We start from the raw sequence: 24,972 nt of genomic DNA on the forward strand, positions 1-24,972 counted from the left end.
CTAAAGTGCTTTGCCGATGTATTGTCGTGGAGATAAAAGTCACTGTGAATGACCATTTCGCGTTCTCGACTCTCATTTTCAAGAGGATATAGTATCCGAGGTGGTTTAAAATACAAATCCGTGATCCACAATAGAAAAAGGAGAAAGTGTGGAATCCAATGAGACCTTGTACCTAAGTTATGGTCAGAGCGAAAAAAGATACGTCCTGCACTGCACTCTAGTCCTTCACTCTCACGTTCCTCATCCACAAATCTTTCATCCTGGCTCAAATTAATGGGGTAATCGTCGCTTTCTCGGTCCGAATCGCTCTCGCTGCTGGTGTAAACAATGGGGAAATGTGAGGAGCCTTTCAACCTGCGACGTCACGCTACTTCCGGTACAGGCAAAGCTTTTTTTTATCAGCGACCAAAAGTTGCAAACTTTATCGTCGATGTTCTCTACTAAATCCTTTCAGCAAAAATATGGCAATATCGCGAAATGATCAAGTATGACACATAGAATGGATCTGCTATCCCCGTTTAAATAAGAACATTTCATTTCAGTAGGCCTTTAAGGCTTCGGTCAGGCTGAGTACAAAAATAAAATATATTGCAAAAGAAGGGACATCCAAACTGATGAAAAATAAATGTACATACAATTCCGCAGTGCTAAAATAAGTTAATTCTAACAAAATGTATAAGTTACGTATATTTTCTTAAATAAACTGTCAATAACATTAAAGTGCAAATGAAAGTACAGCTTCACCACTTTAGTCATCATTTTTGCACTTATAAACAGACTTCTTCTGTTTGTTTGATATTGTCATTACTGCCACAAGTGGTGGAAAAGTGTATTACAACTGAGTACCGCTGCGGCTCATACGGACCATAGTTGAGAAACAATTATATTTTGGCGGCCCGACAATGGGCTTCAGCCCTATGGTTAAAAAACACTGCACCATATGAAGTTTTTGATTTAAGAACCCTGTTGAAGAACCAATTAAATTCCTGAATCGAGGTTCCACTGTACTTCTGTAGATGTTTATTTTGTTTCTCTGACCTTAGCATGTCGTCTAAAATGGTAACATTAACAAAACTGGATTCTTGGCCATGGAGGAACGTCACCGAGCCGTTGTTCAAGATGTAGTCGAGGCCGGGCGTCGCACTCAGGCCAGTGGAAATGTACTCGGCTGAGACGGTTCCATAAGAACCGGCTCCCCTCACCACCGGGACCAACAAAAAGCCTGCATGCTCTTCAACTGAAACAGAAGAACTTCTTCTCTCAACATCGATTAAAATACTTATTTTTTTAAATGTGTTTCGACCTACCGGTGGTGTCTACAGAGTCTTGTCTGAACTCCAGGACACCCTCAGCATTGTCATTCTTCTGTATTACAACAGCAACAGATGAGACGTCACCAAGGAGTGGAGGTTGGTCCAGCTGGAGACCGAACTCTTTCACTGTGTAGTCCACGCCACTGACCAATAGGGGGAGACAGAGATTAAATAGTCACTGGTTCACACTGCTGTAACTTACTTCCATCATTACTACAGGTACCGTATTTTCCGGACTATAGAGTGGAAAAAAATATTTTTACATATATTAGCCTCAAGCCTAAGCCACAGATATGTACGTTGCCAAATGAGTTATTTACACAGAAATATTTTGTAAATGTTTATTTACATAACTTAATTTTTTTGTTTGTTTTACTGTCTGTAACAGGCAGTAAAATGGATAATCAAACAAAACAAAAGTCATCGTCAAGGACCCACTAGCTGCGGAAGCAGGCTCTCCAATCAGCTGAACAGACACAAAAACTCCACGCTGACGTTTTGGTGAATTTACGAAACTGAAACATCCATCCATCCATTTTCTACCGCTTGTCCCTTTCGGGGTTGCGGGGGGTGCTGCAGCCTATCTCAGCTGCATTCGGGCGGAAGGTGGGGTACACCCTGGACAAGTCGCCACCTCATTGCAGGGCCAACACAGATAGACAGACAACATTCCCACTCACATTCACACACTAGGGCCAATTTTAGTGTTGCAATACAAAATAATGCCATTGTAAGTTAATACTACTAACACAGACACTCGTATCTGTGTTAGCATGTTTGATAATGCTAACGACGCTCGCTTGATTACATTACGATAGTGTGTAAAAATATGCATGAAAACACTCCTACATACATCACACATGGAACGGTTTAGTAAATAAGAATTGTTTTAGTTATATTGTAAAACGTACAAACGTTGCTTGGAGTGATAAACGAAGAATCCGTACGAGTAGAAACGCTATGGTTGATTAAAAAACGGAATGGCACTTATACTTCCGGTTTAAAGTTTAAAGCAGAAAACACTGTAGCCATTCAGCCAGCTGCACCTGCAGTAAACAAACTTGTCCAAAATATGGCACCATAGCACAAAGAATAACACACCATTTCATTGTATTTGCATGTGTTTTATGTGAACTTTATGCATTATGGCTGTCAGCGAAGAAAAAATCCATAAAGTAGCCGCGTCGTTTTATAAGCTGCAGGGTTCAAAGCGTAGGGGGGAAAAAAAGTAGTGGCTTGTAGTCCGGCATTTACGGTAATCATTCCACTGTACCTGATGTTTACCAAATCCACGGCGGTAATGTTAAAGAAGAACATCTCAGGGCCCTCTGGAAGACTGTCATCATGGATACGCACTGGGACGTCTCGTGACGTCTGGCCCGGGGTGAAGAGCAATCGTCCTGAAGCTGAAGCAAAGTCCTCACCACTGACAGCTGTGCTGCCTGAGGTCTGATAGCTGACCCAAACGCCGCCCAGAGAGCCTAATGAGCGATTGATGGTCACATTCACCTAAAGGGGAAACAATGCAAGGGATGGTGAGTATAATATGACAAAAATACAATATGCATTTTTCTCCACTGCGGTACCTCGACTTAAGAGTGCCTCAACTTAAGAGTGTTTTGAGATAAGAGCAGTCTCTCGACTAGTTTTGCTTTAAGTTACAAAAACCATGGCTACGCCATTAGTTGGAGTAGCCAATGTCACAGTGAGAGCCGACAAAATCATCTGGTCTTACTCGCTAGCAATAGCTTTTAGCACATGTGTCAAACTCAAGGGCCGGGGCCACATAATTTTATATGGAAATAATACAGTCAATAGAATGCTTTCTTTTCTTACTAAATGTATTTGTTCTTTCCAATTTGACAGAAAAAAAACATGTACTACGGGCTATTGCATATATTTTTATTCAATATTATCTAAAAATGTAACAAATATTACATTATCATATGTTCCATTTTTTATTCAAATAAAATTAAATACTTAAACATCTGCTTGACTTATGTATGAATCTGTAAAAATCATGTTGTTCATGATAATAATGTAATGTTAGTTACATTTGTATGAATTCAGGTTGGAAAACAATTATAATCTGTAATAATAATAAACTATTAGTTTCGTGTTTTCTAATAAAATAACATATTTTTTAAAAAAATTCTGAAAATAAAAATAAATATCTCATTGACTTGTGATAATAGAGCAAGTTATACATGAAATTGTAAAAATGACAATAGGTTGTACAGTAAAATAAAAAAGGGCAGCTCAGTTGCCAGAATTTTGACGTTAAAAAAAATATGGTACCGTAAAACACTGCAAAAACAACAACAACCATGGATTTTATAATTTTAAAAAACAAGCCGTTTAGTCGCCAGAATTTTATTGTAAAAAAAAAACCAGTGGTACCATTTTTCAATGTAACATGCTGTAAAAAAAAGAAACACCATACATTCTACAATACAATTCTGGCAACTGAGCTGCAAGTCTACACATTTTTTTTAGAGAGTATGTAAAACTATCTAATAATCAAATGCATAGGAAATTGTGTAATAATATCATGAGATCCATTTTCATACATTTATATCAATGTCTCACTGTTACAACCCTCTAAATGGCAGCCATAAGTGTGATGTGGCCCTCAGTAAAAAAAACAGTTTGACACCCCTGAGTTAACTCATGCAATTAATCACAAAAAAAACTGCATCCATCATGTATAAAGACTATAAAAAAATGGGACCCATTTTTGCTGCCCACTGCTCCCCTCACCTCCCAGGGGGTGAACAAGGGGATGGGTCAAATGCAGAGGACAAATTTCACCACACCTAGTGTGTGTGACAATCATTAGTACTTTAACTTTAAATTTAACTTAGTATACGCAGATTTATCACCCAGTAATTGTCTTTTCGTAAAGTAATTTCAATCAGCAAGCGAGTAATAATCTGTGATTAATCATGATTAATCAAATCTAAATTTGACAGCACAAAAAAATACACGTACCGCGTGCAACTGAATATTTTTTAAACTTAATCTGCAACAAATTACCATATATTCCAAACATTTTTTTAAATAAATATTTAAATTTATTGCCTCATGATTTCAAAGCAACTTATCCATCAAACGGTACACTGTAAACATTTTGATTGATTTTACTGTAAAAAACCCACAGTTCATTCGCCAGAATTTTAACGTTTAAAAAAAATACAAAAATGTGGTACCATTTTTCCATTCACAGTAATATGCGGTAAAAACATCATACATTTTACAGTAAAATTCAGGCAACTGAACTGCCAATTTTTTTTTTTAATCTACAGATTTTGACAAACCCGACAACAATAATCACATATATTGGCAATCATATTTATATACAGTCGTGGTCAACAGTTTACATACACTTGTAAAGAACATAATGTCATGGCTGTCTTGAGTTTCCAATACTTTCTACAACTCTTATTTTTTTGTGATAGAGTGATTGGAGCACATACTTGTTGGTCACAAAAATCATTCATGAAGTTTGGTTCTTTTATGAATTTATTATGGGTCTACTGAAAATGTGACCAAATCTGCTGGGTCAAAAGTATACATACAGCAATGTTAATATTTGGTTACATGTCCCTTGGCAAGTTTCACTGCAATAAGGCGCTTTTGGTAGCCATCCACAAGCTTCTGGTCAAATTTTTGACCATTCCTCTTGACAAAATTAGTGCAGTTCAGCTAAACGACAGAACTTTCCTCCAGAAGGTCTTATCTTTGTCCATGTGATGTCAATTGAAACAAAAATTAAGCTGTTTGGCCACAATACCCAGCAATATGTTTGGAGGAGAAAAGGTGAGGCCTTTAATCCCAGGAAAACCATCCTACCGTCAAGCATGGTAGTGGTAGTATTATGCACTGGGCCTGTTTTGCTGCCAATGGAACTGGTGCTTAAGAGAGAGTAAATGGGACAATGAAAAAGGAGGATTACATCCAAATTCTTCAGGACAACCTAAAGTCATCAGCCCGGAGGTTGGGTCTTGGGCGCAGTTGGGTGTTCAAACAGGACAATGACCCCAAACACACGTCAAAAGTGGTAAAGGAATGGCTAAATAAGGCTAGAATAAAGGTTTTAGAATGACCTTCCCAAAGCCCTGACTTAAACGTGTGGACAATGCTGAAGAAACAAGTCCATGTCAGGAAAACCAACAAATTTAGCTGAACTGCACCAATTTTGTCAAGAGGAGTGGTCAAAAACATTAATTGCCAGAAGCTTGTGGATGGCTACCAAAAGCGCCTTATTGCAGTGAAACTTGCCAAGGGACATGTAACCAAATATTAACATTGCTGTATGTATACTTTTGACCCAGCAGATTTGGTCACATTTTCAGTCGACCCATAATAAATTCATAAAAGATCCAAACTTCATGAATGTTTTTTGTGACCAACAAGTATGTGCTCCAATCACTCTATCACAAAAAAACAAGAGTTGTAGAAATTATTGGAAATTCAAGACAGCCATGAATGACATTATGTTCTTTACAACTGCAATGTGACCCCCGATTAAAACACGTTTGACACCCCTAGCCGATAGCTAAAAATGGACATAAATGTGTTTTTCCAACCATGAAAGTGAGAAAGTGAGTATGGAGGACAGAGCTGAGAGAAAGAAGTGGATGGTATTCACCAAATTAAAGAAAGAAATCATCACAGACATGACAGAACACGTGGCAGACTTTGAGCGTGGCACTTGCTAGTCTTAAAATGATATATAAAGGGCTGACATTTATCCATGAAAATATGGAGAAGCTGCTGATGGTGTGTTTGATGGAGAAGCATCAAAGTCCGTTCTCCAAGGTAACCGCTGTACATTAGACTTAGACAAACTTTGTTGATCCACAAGGGAAATTGTTCCACACAGTAGCTCAGTCACAAAGGATGGAAAGGGTAAGGATGGAAAGGATAAGGGCACAAAAAGAGGGCGAAAATTATTGTTACATTACTTCACAAAACTATTGTAATTGTTTGTCGGGCAATCCATTGTGTTGTTTTATACAATATTTAGTATCTAAAAGTTTGTTTTTCTTCTTCAAAGGCATGTTACATGTTACAAGAACCAAATTAAATTGATTTCGATTCATTTCAATGGGAGACGTTGACTTGAGATACAAGCGTTTTAGGTTAAGAGCTCTGTCACAGAACCAATAGTTGAGGTACTGCTGAATATCGTTTTTTGCACTCACAGTTTGCTCCTCCTCGATTGCACGGATCTGTTGCTGGCTGAGGGAGAAGAGGCCATAGGGGTTGTCACTGGCGGCCATGATGATCCTGGCACGGCGTGCAGTGGGACTGATGTCCAGTCCTGGCGTCACGGACGTCAGCGTTAACTGGAATTCACGCCGCTCCTCAGGAAAGTCATCATCGACAACCTTCCGCCACAACAGAGAACATAGGAGTTCAGTTCAGTTCCGTTTCAGTTGATTTCGAACATGCATACGACACAATGTAATGCATCACACAATTCCAGTTGTTTCATTACAGCACGTCCGAAAAGGAGTAGGAAGAAGCAGAACTTATTTAATCCTACCCCTTTTCCTATCATAGCAATTGTATCCCATTTCCTTGTTCTCTGTAACGGAACAGTGAATAAATAAATAATAAATAATTAATATAGCGTAGTTAGTAAACAAATATTAAATACATAAATTATCTTTGTCTAAAAAAAGGGTTCAAGATGTTCATCATAATTGTTCTTCTTTGTACTTTGTCAACACTTGTAGTTTGAACAGTCTCTTAAACTGAATCATATTGGTGCTTTGTTTGATTTCTTTGCTTAATCCATCCCATAATTTAATTCCACATACAGATATACTAAAGGTTTGAAGTGTTGTACGTGCATACAATTGTTTTAAATTACATTTCCCTCTAAGGTTATATTTATACTCTTTTGTTGAGAAGAATTGTTGTACATTATTGTGTAGCAGGTTATAGTTTGCTTTGTACATCATTTTAGCTGTTTGCAAATGCACCAAATCGTTAATTTCAGTAATTGGGATTCAATAAATAAAGTGTTTGTATGTTCTCTATATCCAACATTATGTATTATATAATTGATCTTTTTAGTAACACAGTTAGTGAATGATTTGTAGTTGTTTCCCCATATTTCAACACAATAACTCAGATATGGTAACACTAGCGAGCAGTAGAGAATATGAAGGGATTTTTGGTCTAGAACATGTTTTGCTTTATTCATTATTGACGTGTTTCTTGCTACTTTATGTTGTATATTATTACATGAGATTTCCAATTCATTTTATCATCTCTTATTACACCCAAAAATGTGTTTTCTTTTACCCTTTCAATATCTACTCCGTCTATTTGTATTTGTATTTGACTTTCTCTCTACTGTTACCAAATAGCATTATTTTAGTTTTACTGATATTCAAAGATAGTCCGTTTTTGTCAAACCATCTTTTTAATTAGTTAATTTATTCTGTTATTATTTGTATGATCTTTTTTGTGTTCTCTCCTAAACAAAATGCTGTTGTGTCATCTGCAAATTATACTAACTTTAAGTCCTTTATAAATTTACAAATGTAATTTATAGATTGAACAATTTGTCCGAGTATTGATCCCTGAGGTACGCCACAAGATATTTTCAGCTCTGTGGAAGTGTGTTCGCCTATCTTCACGTATTGCTTCCTGTTGGTTAAGTAGCTTCTAATCCAGTTCAATACCAACCCTCTGATTCCATACCGTTCTAATTTGTTTATTAAGATATTATGACTAATTGTGTCAAATGCTTTTGTTAAATCCATAAACATTGCAGCAGCACATTTTTTTTTACTATCTATTGCATTTGTGATCTCTTCCGTTATTTCGATTATTGCCATTGATGTTGAGATGTTGGCTCTGTATCCGTATTGGTTGTCTGTGAGTGTTTTGTTTTTATTTATGAATTTGTCTAATCTGGTATTGAACAGTTTTTCAATGATCTTAGAACATTGTGGAAGTAGAGAAATAGGTCTGTAGTTTGTAAAATGGTGTTGGTCTCCAGTCTTATAAATCGGTACGATTTTTGCTATTTTCATATTGTCTGGGAATTTGCCTGTTTGAAATGATAGGTTGCTGATATATTAGGGGTGTAACGGTACGTGTATTTGTATTGAACCGTTTCAGTACGGGGGTTTTGGTTCGGTTCGGAGGTGTACCGAACGAGTTTCCACACGAATATATTAAGTAACCGCCTCCGCTTCCTTCTGCCTCTGTTTCTGTCAGGACTCTACACAGCACCCAGCCTTGTCCCACCCACACAACCATCTGATTGGTTACAAACAGAGCGGTAACAGCCAATCAGCAGTGCGTATTCAGAGTGCATGTAGTCAGTGCTTAGCGTTTAGCAGGTGAGCATCAGGCAGCGGACTCTCCCCAAATTATAATAAACACCTCCCAGTCAACTACTAGTAACATCACGATGAGCCCGTTGACCTTCTAGAAATATAAAAGGCAGCTCAGCTCGCTCGCAGTCCTGGCTTGAGGTGAAAGCTAATTTGCTTTTAGCGTAACGTTAGCTCATTTTGCCGTGTGTGTGTGTGTGTGTGTTACGGACAGCAAAGCCCTGTCTGTCTGTTATTTAACTTTACCTTTTTCTGTGTTGAAGCAGCAAAAAAGGACATTATGTTAAATTAAGAGTTTCTGTTTCTGATAGTTGATATAATAATGTAACTGCATCATAAAGCCTACATGAACTCCATGGTGTTCAGGGATGAATAGTCTCTCCTATTGCTATTGTACCATTTTTTCAGCTATAGTTACATTAATCATTAGTAATGCAGCAGCCTAGTTTTGAATGGCAGGGTCCCTGCTATCACATGTTGATAAAAATATAACATTTACATAATAAATCAACTACAGGCTTCCCAAATGCTGTAATAAATTAAGCATGATGAGTTGACTTGAAACTGTTTAATGTTGCACTTTTTATATGTAGAAGAAAAGTTTTGTCATTTTATTTAATCTGAGCAACAACTTGAGGCAGTTTAATGTTGATTAACGTGGGCAGAATTATTATAGTGTTCCCAATGTTAAAAGGATAAAGCCATTGTTTACAAATTTGGTAAATAAATAACCCAAAAATGTATTTTGTTGTTTTCGTACTGTACCAAAAATGAACCGAACCGTGACCTCTAAACCGAGGTACGTACCGAACCGAAATGTTTGTGTACCGTTACACCCCTATGATATATATATTGTTAAAGGTTCTGAAATCTCTTCAATAACCTTTTTTATCGTTTTCATATCAATTTCGTTGCAATCAGTTGAGGTCTTGAGTTCACTTTTTTTCACAATATTGATTATTTCCTCTTTTGTCACTCCTTCTAGGAACATAAGAGTTGGGGTTTGTATCTATGGTGTCATTCAAGTCCTCAACTGACTCAGGATCTGGAATCATAGATTTGTCGGTGTAATTAGTGCGGAGGGGGCATGGACGCCAGTACCGTCAGAATGAAAGAAGCCAGGGACTGCTGGTCCCTCATGGTCACTGTGCCAGATAGCTCCTCAAACTCCGCCACCTCAGCGGGAGTGATGTTCCAACGCACCTGCACGTCCCCCAACACACCCGGGCCACGCACCAGGCTGAAACAACACGCATGGTTTTTCACACGCGCCGTTCAGACAGGACGCCGTTTGCCTCCTGGCGATGGTTGCGTCACCTGACAACAGCGCTGCCATTGTAAGGTCCTTCAGGCTCTCCGATGAAAATGCTCCTCGCCGACTCCGCCAGCCCGATGATGCCCAGGGCAGCCTCGTCTGCCAGGATGGTGATGGTCGCCAAGCCTGGAGCACAGAGAGAAGGCAGCGGACTTTTTGATATTCGAATGTTTTTTTTATCAAATTGCTGACTTTCTGAAATACGGACCGTTTAAAGGGTCAATGACAGCACCCGTGTCACTGGCAGGAAACAGCTGAACAGTGAAGAGCTCGTCTCCTTCGAGTACGCTGTCAGCAAGGGCTTTTATCACAAAAGTCTTCATTGATTCATTCTGTAAAGTCAACATTACACACATTTACAATGGACTTGCTTTTTTATTCAGATATTTCCCCCCAAAATACAAAACAAAACCCTACAGTCATCCCTGGTTTATCACTGCTAATTGGTTCTGGACCTTAAAAGAAGACATGTAGTTTCTAGTTTCTCTTGTTATATTCTTATTTTTACGGTTAAATTCTTATTCTTGTTGTTGCTTTTTATTTTTATTGTTATATTTTCTATTTTATTTCCATTTATACCCCCATTACTTACTTTTTACTTTTTAAATTCGATCTCAATTCTGTACACTGCTGCTGGAATTTTAATTTTCCTGAGGGAACTCTCCGAAAGGAATCAAAGTACTATCTATCTATCTATGTACTGTAGGGCCTGACCTACGGAGAGATACGTATCACACGCTTAATGTGATACGTGTAAAATTATGTGTACTGTAATGTTCAGACTAGTGTTGTCCCGATACCAATATTTAGGTACGGGTACCGGTAACAAAATTATTTCGATACTTTTGTAAATAAAGGGGACCACAAAAACCGGCATTTTTGGCTTTATTTTAACAAAAAATCTTAGGGTACATTAAACATATGTTTCTTATTGCAAGTTTGTCCTTAAATAAAATAGTGAACATATTAGACAACTTGTCTTTTATTAGTAAGTAAACAAACAAAGACTCCTAATTAGTCTGCTGGCATATGCAGTAACATATTGTGTCATTTATCATTCTATTATTTTGTCAACATTATGAGGGACAAGTGGTAGAAAATGAATTATCAATCTACTTGTTCATTTACTGTTAATATCTGCTTACTTTCTCTTTTAACATGTTCTATCTACACTTCTGTTAAAATGTAATAATCACTTATTCTTCTGTTGTTTGATACTTTATGTTAGTTTTGGATGATACCACAAATTTGGGTATCAATCCGATACCAAGTAGTTACAGGATCATACATTGGTCATATTCAAAGTCCTCATGTGTCCAGGGACATATTTCCTGAGTTTATAAACATTATATAAACTTTAAAAAAATGAAAGAAGATGTGATGCCAAAAAATATCGATGTAATCTTAGTATTATCGACTAGATACGCTCCATTACTTGGTATCATTACAGTGGATGTCAGGTGTAGATCCACCAGTGGTGTTTGTTTACATTGTGACGCCGGTGAGCTACGGTGTGTAGTGAAGCATGTTTAGCTATTCCTCGTCCTGCAGGGATGATACTTGTAAGAAACTTACTTTATTTGTCGCCATGGAGGCGAGGATTAGTGATTTAGAAGTAGCTAAAACACTGCTGACTGGGGCTGGACTTTAGCCACTAGCTAGCTAGCCATGTCTTAAAGCAGCTCTTACTGAGGGCGTTTCAGTGTTATAACTTCACCTTTATCGTTAGTTTTTAAGCCAAAATGCGTCCTTTCTCCCTTTTCTGTCTACACACTGTGTCTGCTTGTAAGTACTCTGTGATTGTGTGCTGCCGAACATGCTCCCCTGCTCGTAAACCAGCAATGACAGGACGTGACGACGACGGGGGCGTGGGAGGTGGTGGACCGGTACTTTTCAGAGGCGGTATAGTACCGGAAATGATTCATTAGTATCGCGGTGCTATACTAATACCGGTATACCGTACAACCCTAGTTCAGACCATAAAGTGCGCTGTCGATGAGCAGGTCTATACATAAGGCACATTAAAGGGGTCATATTATGACTTCCTTGTGGACTACATAACATGTAATGCTGCTTCTTTGTCAAAATGTTGCATAGATTATGTGTTACAGACCATCTTCAAGCCGCTTTCTAACCGTCTCTTCAAGATGTGCCGTTTTGTGGGCGCTCTTATTTACGCGGCTCCACTTTCACAGCGTCTTCTCCCCGCCATCTTTGTTGTACCGGTAGTTTTTAGCGCTTCCATAGCGAGTCTACTGACAGAAATAAGTTAGAACTGTACGCTACTTTGTATTAGAAATGGCAACAGCAGAGGATGAATGCCCCATAACAAGAGGACAGAGGAAAAGGAGGAGTTTAATCACTACGGCACGGCCTACAATGCAGGGGCTACTTATGTAAATCCCAAATACACATCGGCAGGTACCAATAGGTAAGAAAAGTTGGTTTTGCATAATTTTGCGAAACAAAATCCTGATAATGTCTCCTAATAGATGCCATTTTGGCGTCCTTAAACACACACCATAATCATACCGTATGTTGAAGCACAGTACGCCTGACTACGGTAGCCATAATGCTCCGACAATCGATCAAGCGGTGCGGCTTCGTAGCTTACCAAAGTCGTACTAAAACATTTTTTCAACATTTTGGAGCGCAGTGTGTAAAGTTCTATATTCTCAATGAAATATCACAGTTTTGGTCTTGCTTGCTTACGGGTACTTGCTAACGTCACATATTGAACAGTGGGCATCAATCTGCAGTCCACATGTATCTCTTATGTGTGACTACCATCTACTGGTCACACTTATCATTACAGAATGTACCAAATATTTTTTTTTTAAGTCAGAAAGCACAACCAGAATTAATCCGTACATTAGGCGCACCGGGTTATAAGGCGCACTGACGATTTTTGAGAACATTTAAGGATTTTAAGTGCGCCTTATAGTCCGAAAAATACAGTACAATTAGTGTGAATGTTGTGTGTGATCTACTAAAATTGCACGTGCTATACATAACCAGTGCAGACCGCCTTATTTACATTAAGTTTTTGCTAGTCTACGTGGCTTTCACCACTCGATCATTTACTGCACATTTATGTTTTCATGCTCCTACCTGTGGGGTTTAGCTATTTTTCAAACAAGCAGGAGATACGTACTGTACCACTTTTTACAGGCATTTAAAAGATAAAAAAATATTTTGACTCTAGGGCCTCATTGAGAGAAAAAAAGTTTCTGTGGGCTAAGTAAGATGAAATATCTCAAATAAGGGTGATATTTGCTTATTTTCCGTCTGAGAAGATAATTCTTCTCACTAAGCAGATTTTATGTTAGAGTATTTTACTTGTTTTAAGGGCAGCTTGTTGCTGAGATTTTATGACCTATATTAAGTAAAACATGCTTGAAACTAGAACATCAACTGATGCAAAGCTGTGTCATCAACACTCACAAGTATAAAACTACTTTTTTAAAGTAATAATTTCTTACTTCAAGCATGAAAAAAAAAATCATGATGCCGAGCGCATATCATTATGTCAAGATAATGGCACTAGCATTTACTTAATTTAAGAATATTTTTCAACATATTGAGCAAAAAGGTCTCTTTTTTTTTCTACTAAGAAAAGTGCACTTGTTATTAGTGAGAATATACTTATTTTAAGGTATTTTGGGGTTCATTGAGGTTAGCTAATTTTACTTGTTTTGGAAAGTCTTGAAAAGCCGAATTTTCTTGTGTTGGAAATTCTTGACAAGCCGAATTTTCTTGTTCTATTGGCAGATAATTTTACTTAGTTCAAATAAAATACCCCTAGTTTTTTTTTTTTTCTTTTCTTGTTTTTGAACACTGACTTTTTGCAGTGCAGCTACTCTTTAAACCACAAACACAGTCTCCAAGAACAGATCAAATACATAAAAATGTTAGATTTCACAACGAAAACTTCACTTAGAGGATTGTAAAATGATCCATATCGACACGGGACAAGGGAAAAAAAGTGGCCTTGTGGTTAGAGTGTCCGCCCTGAGGTCGTGAGTTCAAACCCCGGCCGAGTCATACGAAAGACTATAAAAATGGGACCCATTACCTCCCTGCTTGGAACTCAGCCTCAAGGGTTGGAATTGGGGGCTAAATCACCAAAATGATTCCCGAGCGCGGCCACCGCTGCTGCTCACTGCTCCCCTCACCTCCCAGGGGGTGGAACAAGGGCATGGGTCAAATGCAGAGGACAAATTTCACCACACCTAGTGTGTGTGTGACAATCATTGGTACTTTAACTTTAACTTAAACCTGAAAAATGCTCTGAAAAGGGGATTCAGCCTCAGACAAATCATCCAAGCATCTCGCGGAAGTCAAGGCCACGCCCACTTGCCATACACTTCCAGAGACGCTGTCTCGTTTCTCTGCGGTGGAAAAACCCATTCTATGCTCCCCCATTGAAGTCAATGGACGCTCCGCTTCAACACTGTTTAATGCACGGTGACGCTACCACATCGAATGAGAAGAAAGTTGCGCCGGCTGTTGCCATAGTCGTTGATTCTGAACAAAGGTTGAACACATTTTTGTGCATATTTAGTCAATGAAATGAAAACACAAAAGTAAATATTTGACCTGGTGTTTTTGTTGTGTTGCTTTAATGTAGCTGGGGGAGTCAGGTCGTACCTTAGTGAAGTCGAGGGTCCCGTTGAGAGGTGAAAGGTCATTCACAGCTCGGCCATCCAGCTGCCACACCAAGGTCACTGCCCCCTCGCCCCCTCCACTGCGCAACACTGCCAGTCGAGCGTCAGCAGCTGGATCGTCAACAGACTCCGGCTCACGAACGACAACCTACAAACGGACAGAAGGTACGAGGTTTAATGTGACAAGGGTGTCCGAGGTGCAGGACTCCCTTGAAAAAGAGGTTCTTAAGGGACTTTCCTGGGTAAGTAAAAAAATAAAAATAATAATAATAAATAAATATATATATATATATATATATATATATATATATATATATATATATATATATATATATATATATATATACTACCGTTCAATTTTGTGGAATAGCCTTCATTTCTAAGAACAAGAATAGACTGTCGAGTTTCAGATGAAAGTTCTCTTTTTCTGGCCATTTTGAGCGTTTAATTGACCCCACAAATATGATGCTCCAGAAACTCAATCTGCTCAAAGGAAGGTCAGTTTTGTAGCTTCTGTAACGAGCTAAACTGTTTTCAGATGTGTGAACATGATTGCACAAGGGTTTTCTAATCATCAATTAGCCTTCTGAGCCAATGAGCAAACACATTGTACCATTAGAACACTGGAGTGATAGTTGCTGGAAATGGGCCTCTATACACCTATGTAGATATTGCACCAAAAACCAGACATTTGCAGCTAGAATAGTCATTTACCACATTAGCAATGTATAGAGTGTATTTCTTTAAAGTTAAGACTAGTTTAAAGTTATCTTCATTGAAAAGTACAGTGCTTTTCCTTCAAAAATAAGGACATTTCAATGTGACCCCAAACTTTTGAACGGTAGTGTATATATATATATATATATATATACATACACCCTCTCATTCAATGCATTTTTTCATGACTATTTACATTGTAGATTGTCACTGAAGGCATCAAAACTATGAATGAACACATGTGGAGTTATGTACTTAACAAAAAAAAGGTGAAATAACTGAAAGCATGTTTTATATTCTAGTTTCTTCAATAACCCTTTGCCCTGATTACTGTTTTGCACACTCTTGGCATTCTCTCGATGAGCTTCAAAAGGTAGTCACCTGAAAGGGTTTTCACTTCACAGGTGTCATAGTTTTGATGCCTTCAGTGACAATCTACAATGTAAAAGTCATGAAAATAAAGAAAACACATTGAAATGAGAAGGTGTGTCCAAACTTTTACCCTCTATATATTGTATTGGTTTTAAAATTTAAACAAATATTACAACCAAGGTTTTCTTTGACAAAGAGCATAAAACAAATTTAAAAAAAAATAAAAATAAAAACTTATAACAGATGGATAGATCTGAAGTTGATGTAGAGACTCAAGCACTGAAAGTAAAGAAAAAATATATGACTTATTCTCAACACTTTTATGAGTGGGGCCATTTTGGGTCCCCAAGACCTTTAGTGTAATGTTATTCAAAACTTTGTTGCTCAAAAAATATTATTAAATCAAAATCAATGATTTTTTAAAAATCTCCAATTACCTCACATCAAATATTTCACTGGCAATATTGCATATTTTGTGTTTTTGCCATAAAAAAGTGTTTTTGTTTTACAAAAAGGGCATAAAACAAAACAAAAAAAAATCCTAAGTTTATATCAACGGATGTGTAGTTAATCTCGCGATCTGAGCGTTGAAGGAAAAAAAAACAAAAAAAAAAACATATGAATTACTTTTAAAACTTTTATGACTGAGACCCTTTCTGGTCCACAGATATTTTACATTTCCCTAACTTGAAGGGAGCACTAAGGGTTAAAAAGACAATATATTGTATTGGTTTTAAAACAGACAAATATCACTACACCGTTGACTTTTCAGTAGGCGGCCCTTGGATGAAAGCGTTTGGACCCCCCCCCCCTGCCCTGCCCTGAAACTACAATAGACAACAGGTGTTTATTGCCTAATCACCTCCAGCTGCTGAAATCCAAAGCGTCCGAGAGGTGAATCGTTGGCTGGGATGCTGACGGTCACAGAGGTGGCATCTCCAAGTCGAGCACCACCGATCACACGCAGTAAAGTCACTCTGAAGTCCTCCAAAGCCTCCGCGCGCTCGTCATCCAAGATGGTGATGGCGATGACGGCTTCTCTCTAGGAACCCACGGATGATTAGAGGTGTGAAAACAACACGGCCGCTGAAGTGGGAAGCAAATTGGGTTTAAAGGCTCACTTCCCCGACCGTCCGTGACATGTACACCTACCATCACTACTTTAACCCTTGTGTAATGTTCATATTGTTGCTACTCAGCCAGCGTTTGTGGGTCTGATGGACTCGTTGCATTTTGTGGCTTTTAATGCCTCACAATGAAACACTTTTATGTTAAAATACTGAACAGATGTTTACCTTATCCCAATAAACATCTGTTCAGTATTTTCTCTGCCAGTTTCTGCATCCCACAGGGATTCTTCTTTTGTGTTTCTGCACCTGCGGTTCCCACACAAGATTGCAACATTGTTTGTCAACACTGTCTGCTCTCATTTTCTCGCACATTTGACCCTCTGATGTTCTGTGTACCTACACTCTGTCTTCCTCCTGTCTAGGCCTGCTGTGTGTGTGTGTGTGTGTGTGAGTGTGTGTGTGTGTGTGTGTGGTACACAGAACATCAATTTCCACACTTCTATTAGCCCCAGGTCCAGTGGACCCGGACATTTTATATGTAATAGAAATGTGTAGAGTGTGTATGGTGTGTGGTCATTAAATAAGTATTCTGATACATGTTCTTCACAGAAAATGAGCCAAAGTCAGTGAGTCTCAGTTTGAAAAATTAATTAATTGTATCATTTTTTCTTTTAATAAAAAATGAAAACGGGTCCCACAGACCCGAACACCACACCTCATTTATAGCAGCAAGTAAGTACAAATGGGCAGCACGGTGGAAGAGGGGTTAGTGCGTCTGCCTCACAATACGAAGGTCCTGAGTAGTCCTGGGTTCAATCCCGGGCTCGGGATCTTTCTGTGTGGAGTTTGCATGTTCTCCCCGTGACTGCGTGGGTTCCCTCCGGGTACTCCAGCTTCCTCCCACTTCCAAAAACATGCACCTGGGGATAGGTTGATTGGCAACACTAAAATTGGCCCTAGTGTGTGGATGTGAGTCTGAATGTTGTCTGTCTATCTGTGTTGGCCCTGCGATGAGGTGGCGACTTGTCCAGGGTGTACCCCGCCTTCCGCCCGATTGTAGCTGAGATAGGCTCCAGCGCCCCCCTGCGACCCCGAAGGGAATAAGCGGTAGAAAATGGATGGATGGATGGAAGTAAGTACAATGGAACCTTGATTTACCAAGACCGAGAGACAACAACAACAACAACTAGAAAATTCCCGCGGAAATTTTGATGGGCCTGCTATCTGTGCCCTGGACCTCTGGCCGGGGGGTTGCCGGAAGCCGGCGTACTTATTAGGCGGTGCCGAGTATCTGAATCCGTGAGTTTTTGGTGTCACTGTACAAAATGAGCCACAGAGCTAGCCTAAAACAGTAGCATGTTTACACAAAAATGATAACACGTAGCATGTGTGCTAACGATAGCATGATAACAGTCAGCATGTTTCATATACCAAGTTATACAACTCAAAGGTATATGGCTGCGGAAATCGGAGAAAAAAAAACAAGTACAATTAGAAGAAAAAGTTAGCATGCTTAAGTTAGCATGCTTAAGTTAGCTTGCTAGCATGCTATCGTTTGCATGCTAACAGGTAACAAGTGTCACATACCATATGACTCTAAGGTGTATGGCTGGGGAATTTGAGAAACATGAGTACATTTAGCAAAGAAAGTTAGCACTTTAATGTTAGCATGCTTACGTTTGCATGCTAACAGTGTCACGTACCAAGTTACATGACGCTGGGGTAAACGGTTGCAAAACTAGCACAAAAAGTTAGCATGCTAATTTTAGCATGCTAGCAAGCTAACATTAGCATGCTATCAGTTAGCATGTGTCACATACTAAGTTATATGACTGTAAGGTGTAAGGCGGTCTAATTAGAGAAAAAAAACAGTTAGTTAAAATATGTTTGTTCAAGTTTTCTAGTTATAATATGTGAGTTAAAGTTGTAAAGTATGTTAGTTAAAGTATTTTAGTCAAAGTATGTTAGTTAAAATATGTTTGTTCAAGTTTTCTAGTTATAATATGTGAGTTAAAGTTGTAAAGTATGTTAGTTAAAGTATTTTAGTCAAAGTATGTTAGTTAAAATATGTTTTTTCAAGTTTGCTAGTTAAATTATGTCAGTTAAAAATGTATAGTATTTTAGTTAAAGTATTTTAGTTAAAGTATGTTAGTTAAAGTATGTTACTTAAAATATGTTCAAGTATTTTGTTTAAAACATGTCAGTTAAAGTTATATAGTATGTTAGTAAAAGTATTTTAGTTAAAGTATGTTAGTTAAAATATGGTAGTTCAAGTTTGCTAGTTAAAATATGTCAGTTAAAGTTGTATAGTATTTTAGTTAAAGTATTTTAGTTAAAGTATGTTAGTTAAAATATGTTCAAGTTTGCTAGTTAAAATATGGCAGTTAAAGTTGTAAAATACGTTAGTTAAAGTATTTCACTTAAAGTATGTTAGTTAAAATATGTTACTTGAAGTGTTGTAGTTAAAATATGTTCGTTAAAGTTATATAGAATGTTAGTTAAATTAAACATATTTTGCTAGTTCAAAATATGTCAGTTAAAGTTGTAAAATATGTCAAAGTATTTCAGTTAAAGTATGTTAGTTAAAATATGTTAGTTAAAATATGTTAGTTCAAGTTTGCTAGTTAAAATATGGCAGTTAAAATTGTATAGTATGTTAGTTAAAGTATGCTAGTTAAAATATGTTAGTTCAAGTTTGCTAGTTAAAATATGTAAGTTAAAGTTGTAAAGTATGTTAGTTAAAGTATTTTAGTTAAAGTATGTTAGTTAAAATATTTTAGCTCATGTTTGCTAGTCAAAATATGTAAGTTAAAATTGTATAGTATGTCAGTTAAAGTATGTTAGTTCAAGTTTGCCAGTTAAAATATGTCAGTTAAAATTGTATAGTATGTTAGTTAAAGTATTATAGTTCAAGTTTGCTAGTTAAAATATGTCAGTTGAAGTTGTAAAGTTAAAGTAGTTTAGTTAAAGCACTTTAGTTAAAATATGTTAGTTCAAGTTTGCTAGTTAAAATATGTCATTTAAAGTTGTATAGTATTTTAGTTAAAGTATGTTAGTTAAAATATGTTTGTTCAAGTTTGCTAGTTAAAATATGTCAGTTAAAGTTGTGTAGTATGTTACTTAAAGTATTTTTGTTAAAGTATGTTAGTTAAAATATGTTAGTTCAAGTTTGCTAGTTAAAATATGTCAGTTAAAGTTGTAAAATATGTTAAAGTATTTCAGTTGAAGTATGTTAGTTAAAATATGTTAGTTCAAATTTGCTAGTAAGAATATGGCAGTTAAAATGGTATAGAATGTTAGTTAAAGTATGTTAGTTAAAGTATGTTAGCTAAAAATGTTAGTTCAAGTTTGCTAGTTAAAATATGTTAGTTCAAGTGTTACAGTATGTTAGTTAAAGTATTTTAGTTAAAGTATGTTAGTTTAAGTTTGCTAGTTAAAATATGTAATAGTTGTATTGTATGGTAGTTAAAGTATGTTAGCTAAAATATGTTAGTTCAACTTTGCTAGTTAAAATATGTTAGTTAAAGTTTTACAGTATGTTAGTTAAAGTATTTTAGTTAAAGTATTTTAGTTAAAGTACATTAGTTCAAGTTTGCTAGTTTAAATATGTCAGTTAAAATTGTAAAGTATGTTAGTTAAATGATTTTAGTTTAAAATATGTTAGTTAAAATATGTTAGTTCAAGTTTGCTAGTTAAAATATGGCAGTTAATGTTGTAAAGTATTTTAGTTAAAGTATGTTAGTTAAAATATGGCAGTTAAAGTTGTAAAGTATGTTAGTTAAAGTATTTTAGTTAAAATATGAACTCAGAAACGTAAACAGCACAACCAGCCATTAGTAGCTGGGTTTACAAAACAAGAATATTGATATAAAAATGGTGGTTGTAATTTGAAATGTTACTTCCTCATGAATATTCACGAGGTAGACGCCTTGAGAAGACTTGGTGTTTACCTGGCCATCTTGGAAGGTGACGTTGCCAGATGAGGGGCTGAAATCCTCCCGATGAGCAGTCAGGGGCTGAGCCTCCCAGTAGGCCACCAGTCTTCCCGTAACACCCGCACGCCGCACCACTCTCAGGTGCACCATGTTGTCAGCTGCTGGCATCTCATGGGCCACCATCATGGCAGGCGCGCCCTGCTGGAGAAGAACCCAGCAGATCAGCGAGTGACTGCAGGTGTTTAGTTGTTGGGACTTTTCAAATGTAATCATTTTCCACTCATTTAAAATGTTTTCCATTCCACAAGAACATTGATATGCACCCTGTAGTGGACACCCTGCTCACTTGTAAAGTCCAAACATTAAACAATTATGTTATTCTACTCATGTTGGCATTTAAGATAGCTAGTGATTAGCACTCTAGTTGACAGCTAGCAATTTGCAGACTAATTGCCAGCTGGAGAATAACGCTGTAGTCGCCAGCTAACGATTAGCGCACCGGTTGCCAACTAGCAATTGGTGCTCTAGATTAGTGTTCTAGTTGCCGGCTAGCTATTAGCACTCTAGTTGAGAGTGCACACTGAGCGCTCTTGTTGCCAGCTAGCAAATTACGGGGTAGTTTGCTGGCTAGCAATTAACGCTCCAGTTAAAAGCTAGCGATTAGCACTCAGTTTGTCAGCTAACATTTTAAGCAGTAGTTGCCAGCTAGCGATTAGTGTTGTAGTTGCCAGCTAGCGATTAGTGCTGTAGTTGCCAACTAGCGAATCGCACACGAGGTGACAGCAAGCGAATCTCACACGAGTTGCCTGCTAGCGATTAGTGCTCTGGTTGAGAGCTTAAGTTAGCACTCTTGTTGCCAGATAGCAAATTGCAGTCATTTTCTGGCTAGCAATTAGTGTTTTAGTTGCCCGCAAGGGATTAGCACTCCAGTTGCCAGCTAACATTTTACGGAGTAGTTGCCAGCTAGCGATTGGCACTTTGGTTGCCAGCTAGCGAATCGCACACTAGTTGCAAGCTAGCGATTAACACTCTAGTTGCCAGCTAGAGATTAGCGATTTAATTGCCAGCTAGCCATTAGAGCTCTAGTTGTCAGCTAGCGATTAGTGCTCTAGTTGACGGCTGTTGATTTGTGGACTATTTGCCGGCTACCAATTAGCGCTCTAGTTGCCAGCTAGTGATTACACATTAGTTGCCAGCTAGCGATTAGCGGTCTAGTTGCTAGATAGCAATTAACGCTCTAGTTGCCAGATAGCGATTAACGCTCGAGTTGCCAGCTAGGGATTAGCGCTCTAGTTGTCAGCTACTGGTTAGTGGTCTAGTTACCAGCTAACGTTTTGCGGACCAGTTGCCGACTGCTGATTTGCGGATTAGTTGCTGGTTAGCAATTAGCGCTCTAGTTGTCAGATAGCGAGTTGTAGTCTAGTTACCAGCTAACGTTTTGCGGAGTAGTTGCCGGCTGTTGATTTGCAGACTAGTTGCCGGCTATCAATTAGCGCTCTAGTTGCCAGCTAGCGATTAATGGTCTAGTTGCCAGCTAGGGATTAGCTCTTTAGTTGCCAGCTTGGGATTGCCGCTCTATTTGTCTGCTAGCCATAAGCGCTCTAGTTGTCAGCTAGCGGTTAGTGCTCTAGTTGCCAGGTAACGTTTTGCGGACGAGTTGCCGGCTGTTGATTTGTGGACTAGTTGTTGGCAAGCAATTAGCGCTCTAGTTACCAGCTATGGATTAGCGCTGTAATTGCCAGGTAGCCATTAGCGTTCTAGTTGTCAGCTAGCGATTAGCGCTCTAGTTGCCAGCTTATGTGTTGCGGACTAGATGCTGGCTGTTGATATGCAGACTAGTTGCCGGCTAGCAATTAGCGCTCTGGTTGCCACCTAGTGGTTCGCACATTATTTGCCAGCTAGCGATTAGCGCTCTAGTTACCAGCTAGGGATCAGCGCTCTAATTGCCAGCTCGCCATTAGCGCTCTAGTTGTCAGCTAGCTATTAGTGCACTAGTTGCCATCTTACGTTTTGCGGACTAGATGCTGACTGTTGATTTGCTGACTATTTGCTGGCTAGCAATTAGTGCTTTAGTTTCCAGCTAGCGATTTGCACATTAGTTGACAGCCAGCGATTAGTGGTCTTGTTGCCAGCTAGCGATTAGCGCTCTAGTTACCAGCGAGGGATTCACACATTAGTTACCAGCTAGGGATTCGCACATTAGTTGACAGCTAGTGATTAGTGTTCTAGTTACCAGCTAGAGATTAGCGCTTCAGTTGTCAGCTAGCGATTAGTGCACTAATTGCCAGCTTACGTTTTGCGGACTAGATGCTGACTGTTGATTTGCTGACTAGTTGCCGGCTAGCTTTTAGCGCTTTAGTTTTCAGCTAGCAATTCGCACATTTGTTGACAGCCAGCAATTAGTGGTCTAGTTGCCAGCTAGCCATTAGCGCTTTAGTTTCCACCTAGCGGTTCGCACATTATTTGCCAGCTAGCGATTAGTGGTCTAGTTACCAGCTAGCAATTAGTGCTTTAGTTGCCAGCTAGCGAATCGCACACTAGTTGCAAGCTACCGATTAACACTCTAGTTGCCAGCTAGAGATTAGCGATTGAATTGCCAGCTAGCCATTAGAGCTCCTGTTGTCAGCTAGCGATTAGTGCTCAAGTTACCAGTTGCCGACTGCTGATTTGCGGATTAGTTGCTGGTTAGCAATTAGCGCTCTAGTTGTCAGATAGCGAGTAGTAGTCTAGTTACCAGCTAACGTTTTCTTTCTTTCTTTCTTTTAGTTTATTTCGAACATGAACACATTTACATCATAATACATCACACAATTTCATATCATTTCATTTACATTAACATTTTACGCAGTAGTTGCCAGCTAGCGATTAGTACTATAGTTGCCAGCTAGCGATTGGCACTTTGGTTGCCAGCTAGCGAATCGCACACTAGTTGCAAGCTACCGATTAACACTCTAGTTGCCAGCTAGAGATTAGCGATTTAATTGCCAGCTAGCCATTAGAGCTCTAGTTGTCAGCTAGCGATTAGTGCTCAAGTTGACGGCTGTTGATTTGTGGACTATTTGCCGGCTACCAATTAGCGCTCTAGTTGCCAGCTAGCGATTAGCGTTCTAGTTGCTAGATAGCAATTAACGCTCTAGTTGCCAGATAGCGATTAACGCTCGAGTTGCCAGCTAGGGCAACCTAGCGGTTTGCACATTATTTGCCAGCTAGCGATTAGTGGTCTAGTTGCCAGCTAGCGATTAGCACTCTAGTTACCAGCTACGGGTTCGCACATTAGTTACTAGCTAGGGATTCGCACATTAGTTACCAGCTAGGGATTGGCACATTAGTTGACAGGTAAAGCGATTAGTGGTCTAGTTGCCAGCTAGAGATTAGCGCTCTAGTAGCCAGTTGAAGTATTGCACAATAAGAAGGCACCTCTATGACCAGGGTTGCTCACCTCAGCTACAACAAAGTGCAGGATCCCTCGAGGGTCATCATTCTCCCGGATGGTGACTTCAGCGACCTCCATGCCGGCTCTCTCCACAGTGGGCTGGCCTGCTCCCACCTGCCCGCTAACGAGCTCCACGCCTGTGATGTTGACCAGGAAATGCTCGGCTAGTTCTGGGATGTCGTCCTTTTGCAGAGAAACAAATGACATAGTGTATATAAAGTGCAGGGCTGGAACACACGATGGACATGGGAGTGGCGTCTTCCTACTGGAAGGATCGTGACGGCCACGAGGGCCACAGTTGTCCCCTCAGTCATCATGAGGGTGCCGTCCTGGGCAACGTAGTCCTGACCAGCGGCGGCCATGTTGGATGGAGGCTGGTGCAACGCCGCTCTGGTGCCATAATGTATTGCCACATCCCCAGAGGAGCCACGCTCCCTCACTATGGTCAGAGTCACATTGAGTGGAGAGCCTGCAAGTAAGTAAGAAGTAATGACTGGGATGGATTGTTTACATCATCACTTTTTGCCTCCAAGGGCCAAAATCAAAATGTGCTAATGGGCCGTAATTGGGGCCCTAAGAAGAATTGCATTTACTTATTTTTTAATGGTGTGAAACTAATTTTGTACAACTTCAATTCACTTTGAATGGACTAACATCATTTCCAGAGAAATCGATTGTTCACAGATACATTTTTTAGAATAAAAATCGTAAATTCATAACATGAATTTGCTTCTTTCCATCGTTTCCTGCAAGGATCAAGCCTAGTGTGTCTGCCTTGCAAGGCAGCAA

At 38.8% G+C, this 24,972-nt stretch overlaps 1 protein-coding gene across 1 annotated transcript in view; it reads right to left on the bottom strand.

Annotated features, from left to right (window-relative positions):
• adgrv1 (adhesion G protein-coupled receptor V1) overlaps positions 1-24,972 on the bottom strand; it is a 472,167-nt gene that overhangs the window by 241,333 nt on the left and 205,862 nt on the right. Inside the window, exons 59-70 of the mRNA XM_062025438.1 lie at positions 24,450-24,652; positions 24,190-24,366; positions 20,766-20,948; positions 16,608-16,787; positions 14,640-14,804; positions 10,198-10,321; positions 9,992-10,115; positions 9,776-9,914; positions 6,521-6,706; positions 2,587-2,822; positions 1,308-1,456; positions 1,039-1,237 (exon numbers count right to left, since the gene is read on the bottom strand). Of these exons, the coding sequence (XP_061881422.1) occupies positions 1,039-1,237; positions 1,308-1,456; positions 2,587-2,822; positions 6,521-6,706; positions 9,776-9,914; positions 9,992-10,115; positions 10,198-10,321; positions 14,640-14,804; positions 16,608-16,787; positions 20,766-20,948; positions 24,190-24,366; positions 24,450-24,652 (2,065 nt within the window). The remainder of the gene's footprint in view (positions 1-1,038; positions 1,238-1,307; positions 1,457-2,586; positions 2,823-6,520; positions 6,707-9,775; positions 9,915-9,991; positions 10,116-10,197; positions 10,322-14,639; positions 14,805-16,607; positions 16,788-20,765; positions 20,949-24,189; positions 24,367-24,449; positions 24,653-24,972) is intronic.

The sequence above is a fragment of the Entelurus aequoreus genome, linkage group LG17 (genome assembly GCF_033978785.1).
Source record: "Entelurus aequoreus isolate RoL-2023_Sb linkage group LG17, RoL_Eaeq_v1.1, whole genome shotgun sequence".
In the NCBI taxonomy this organism is placed as follows: domain Eukaryota; kingdom Metazoa; phylum Chordata; class Actinopteri; order Syngnathiformes; family Syngnathidae; genus Entelurus; species Entelurus aequoreus.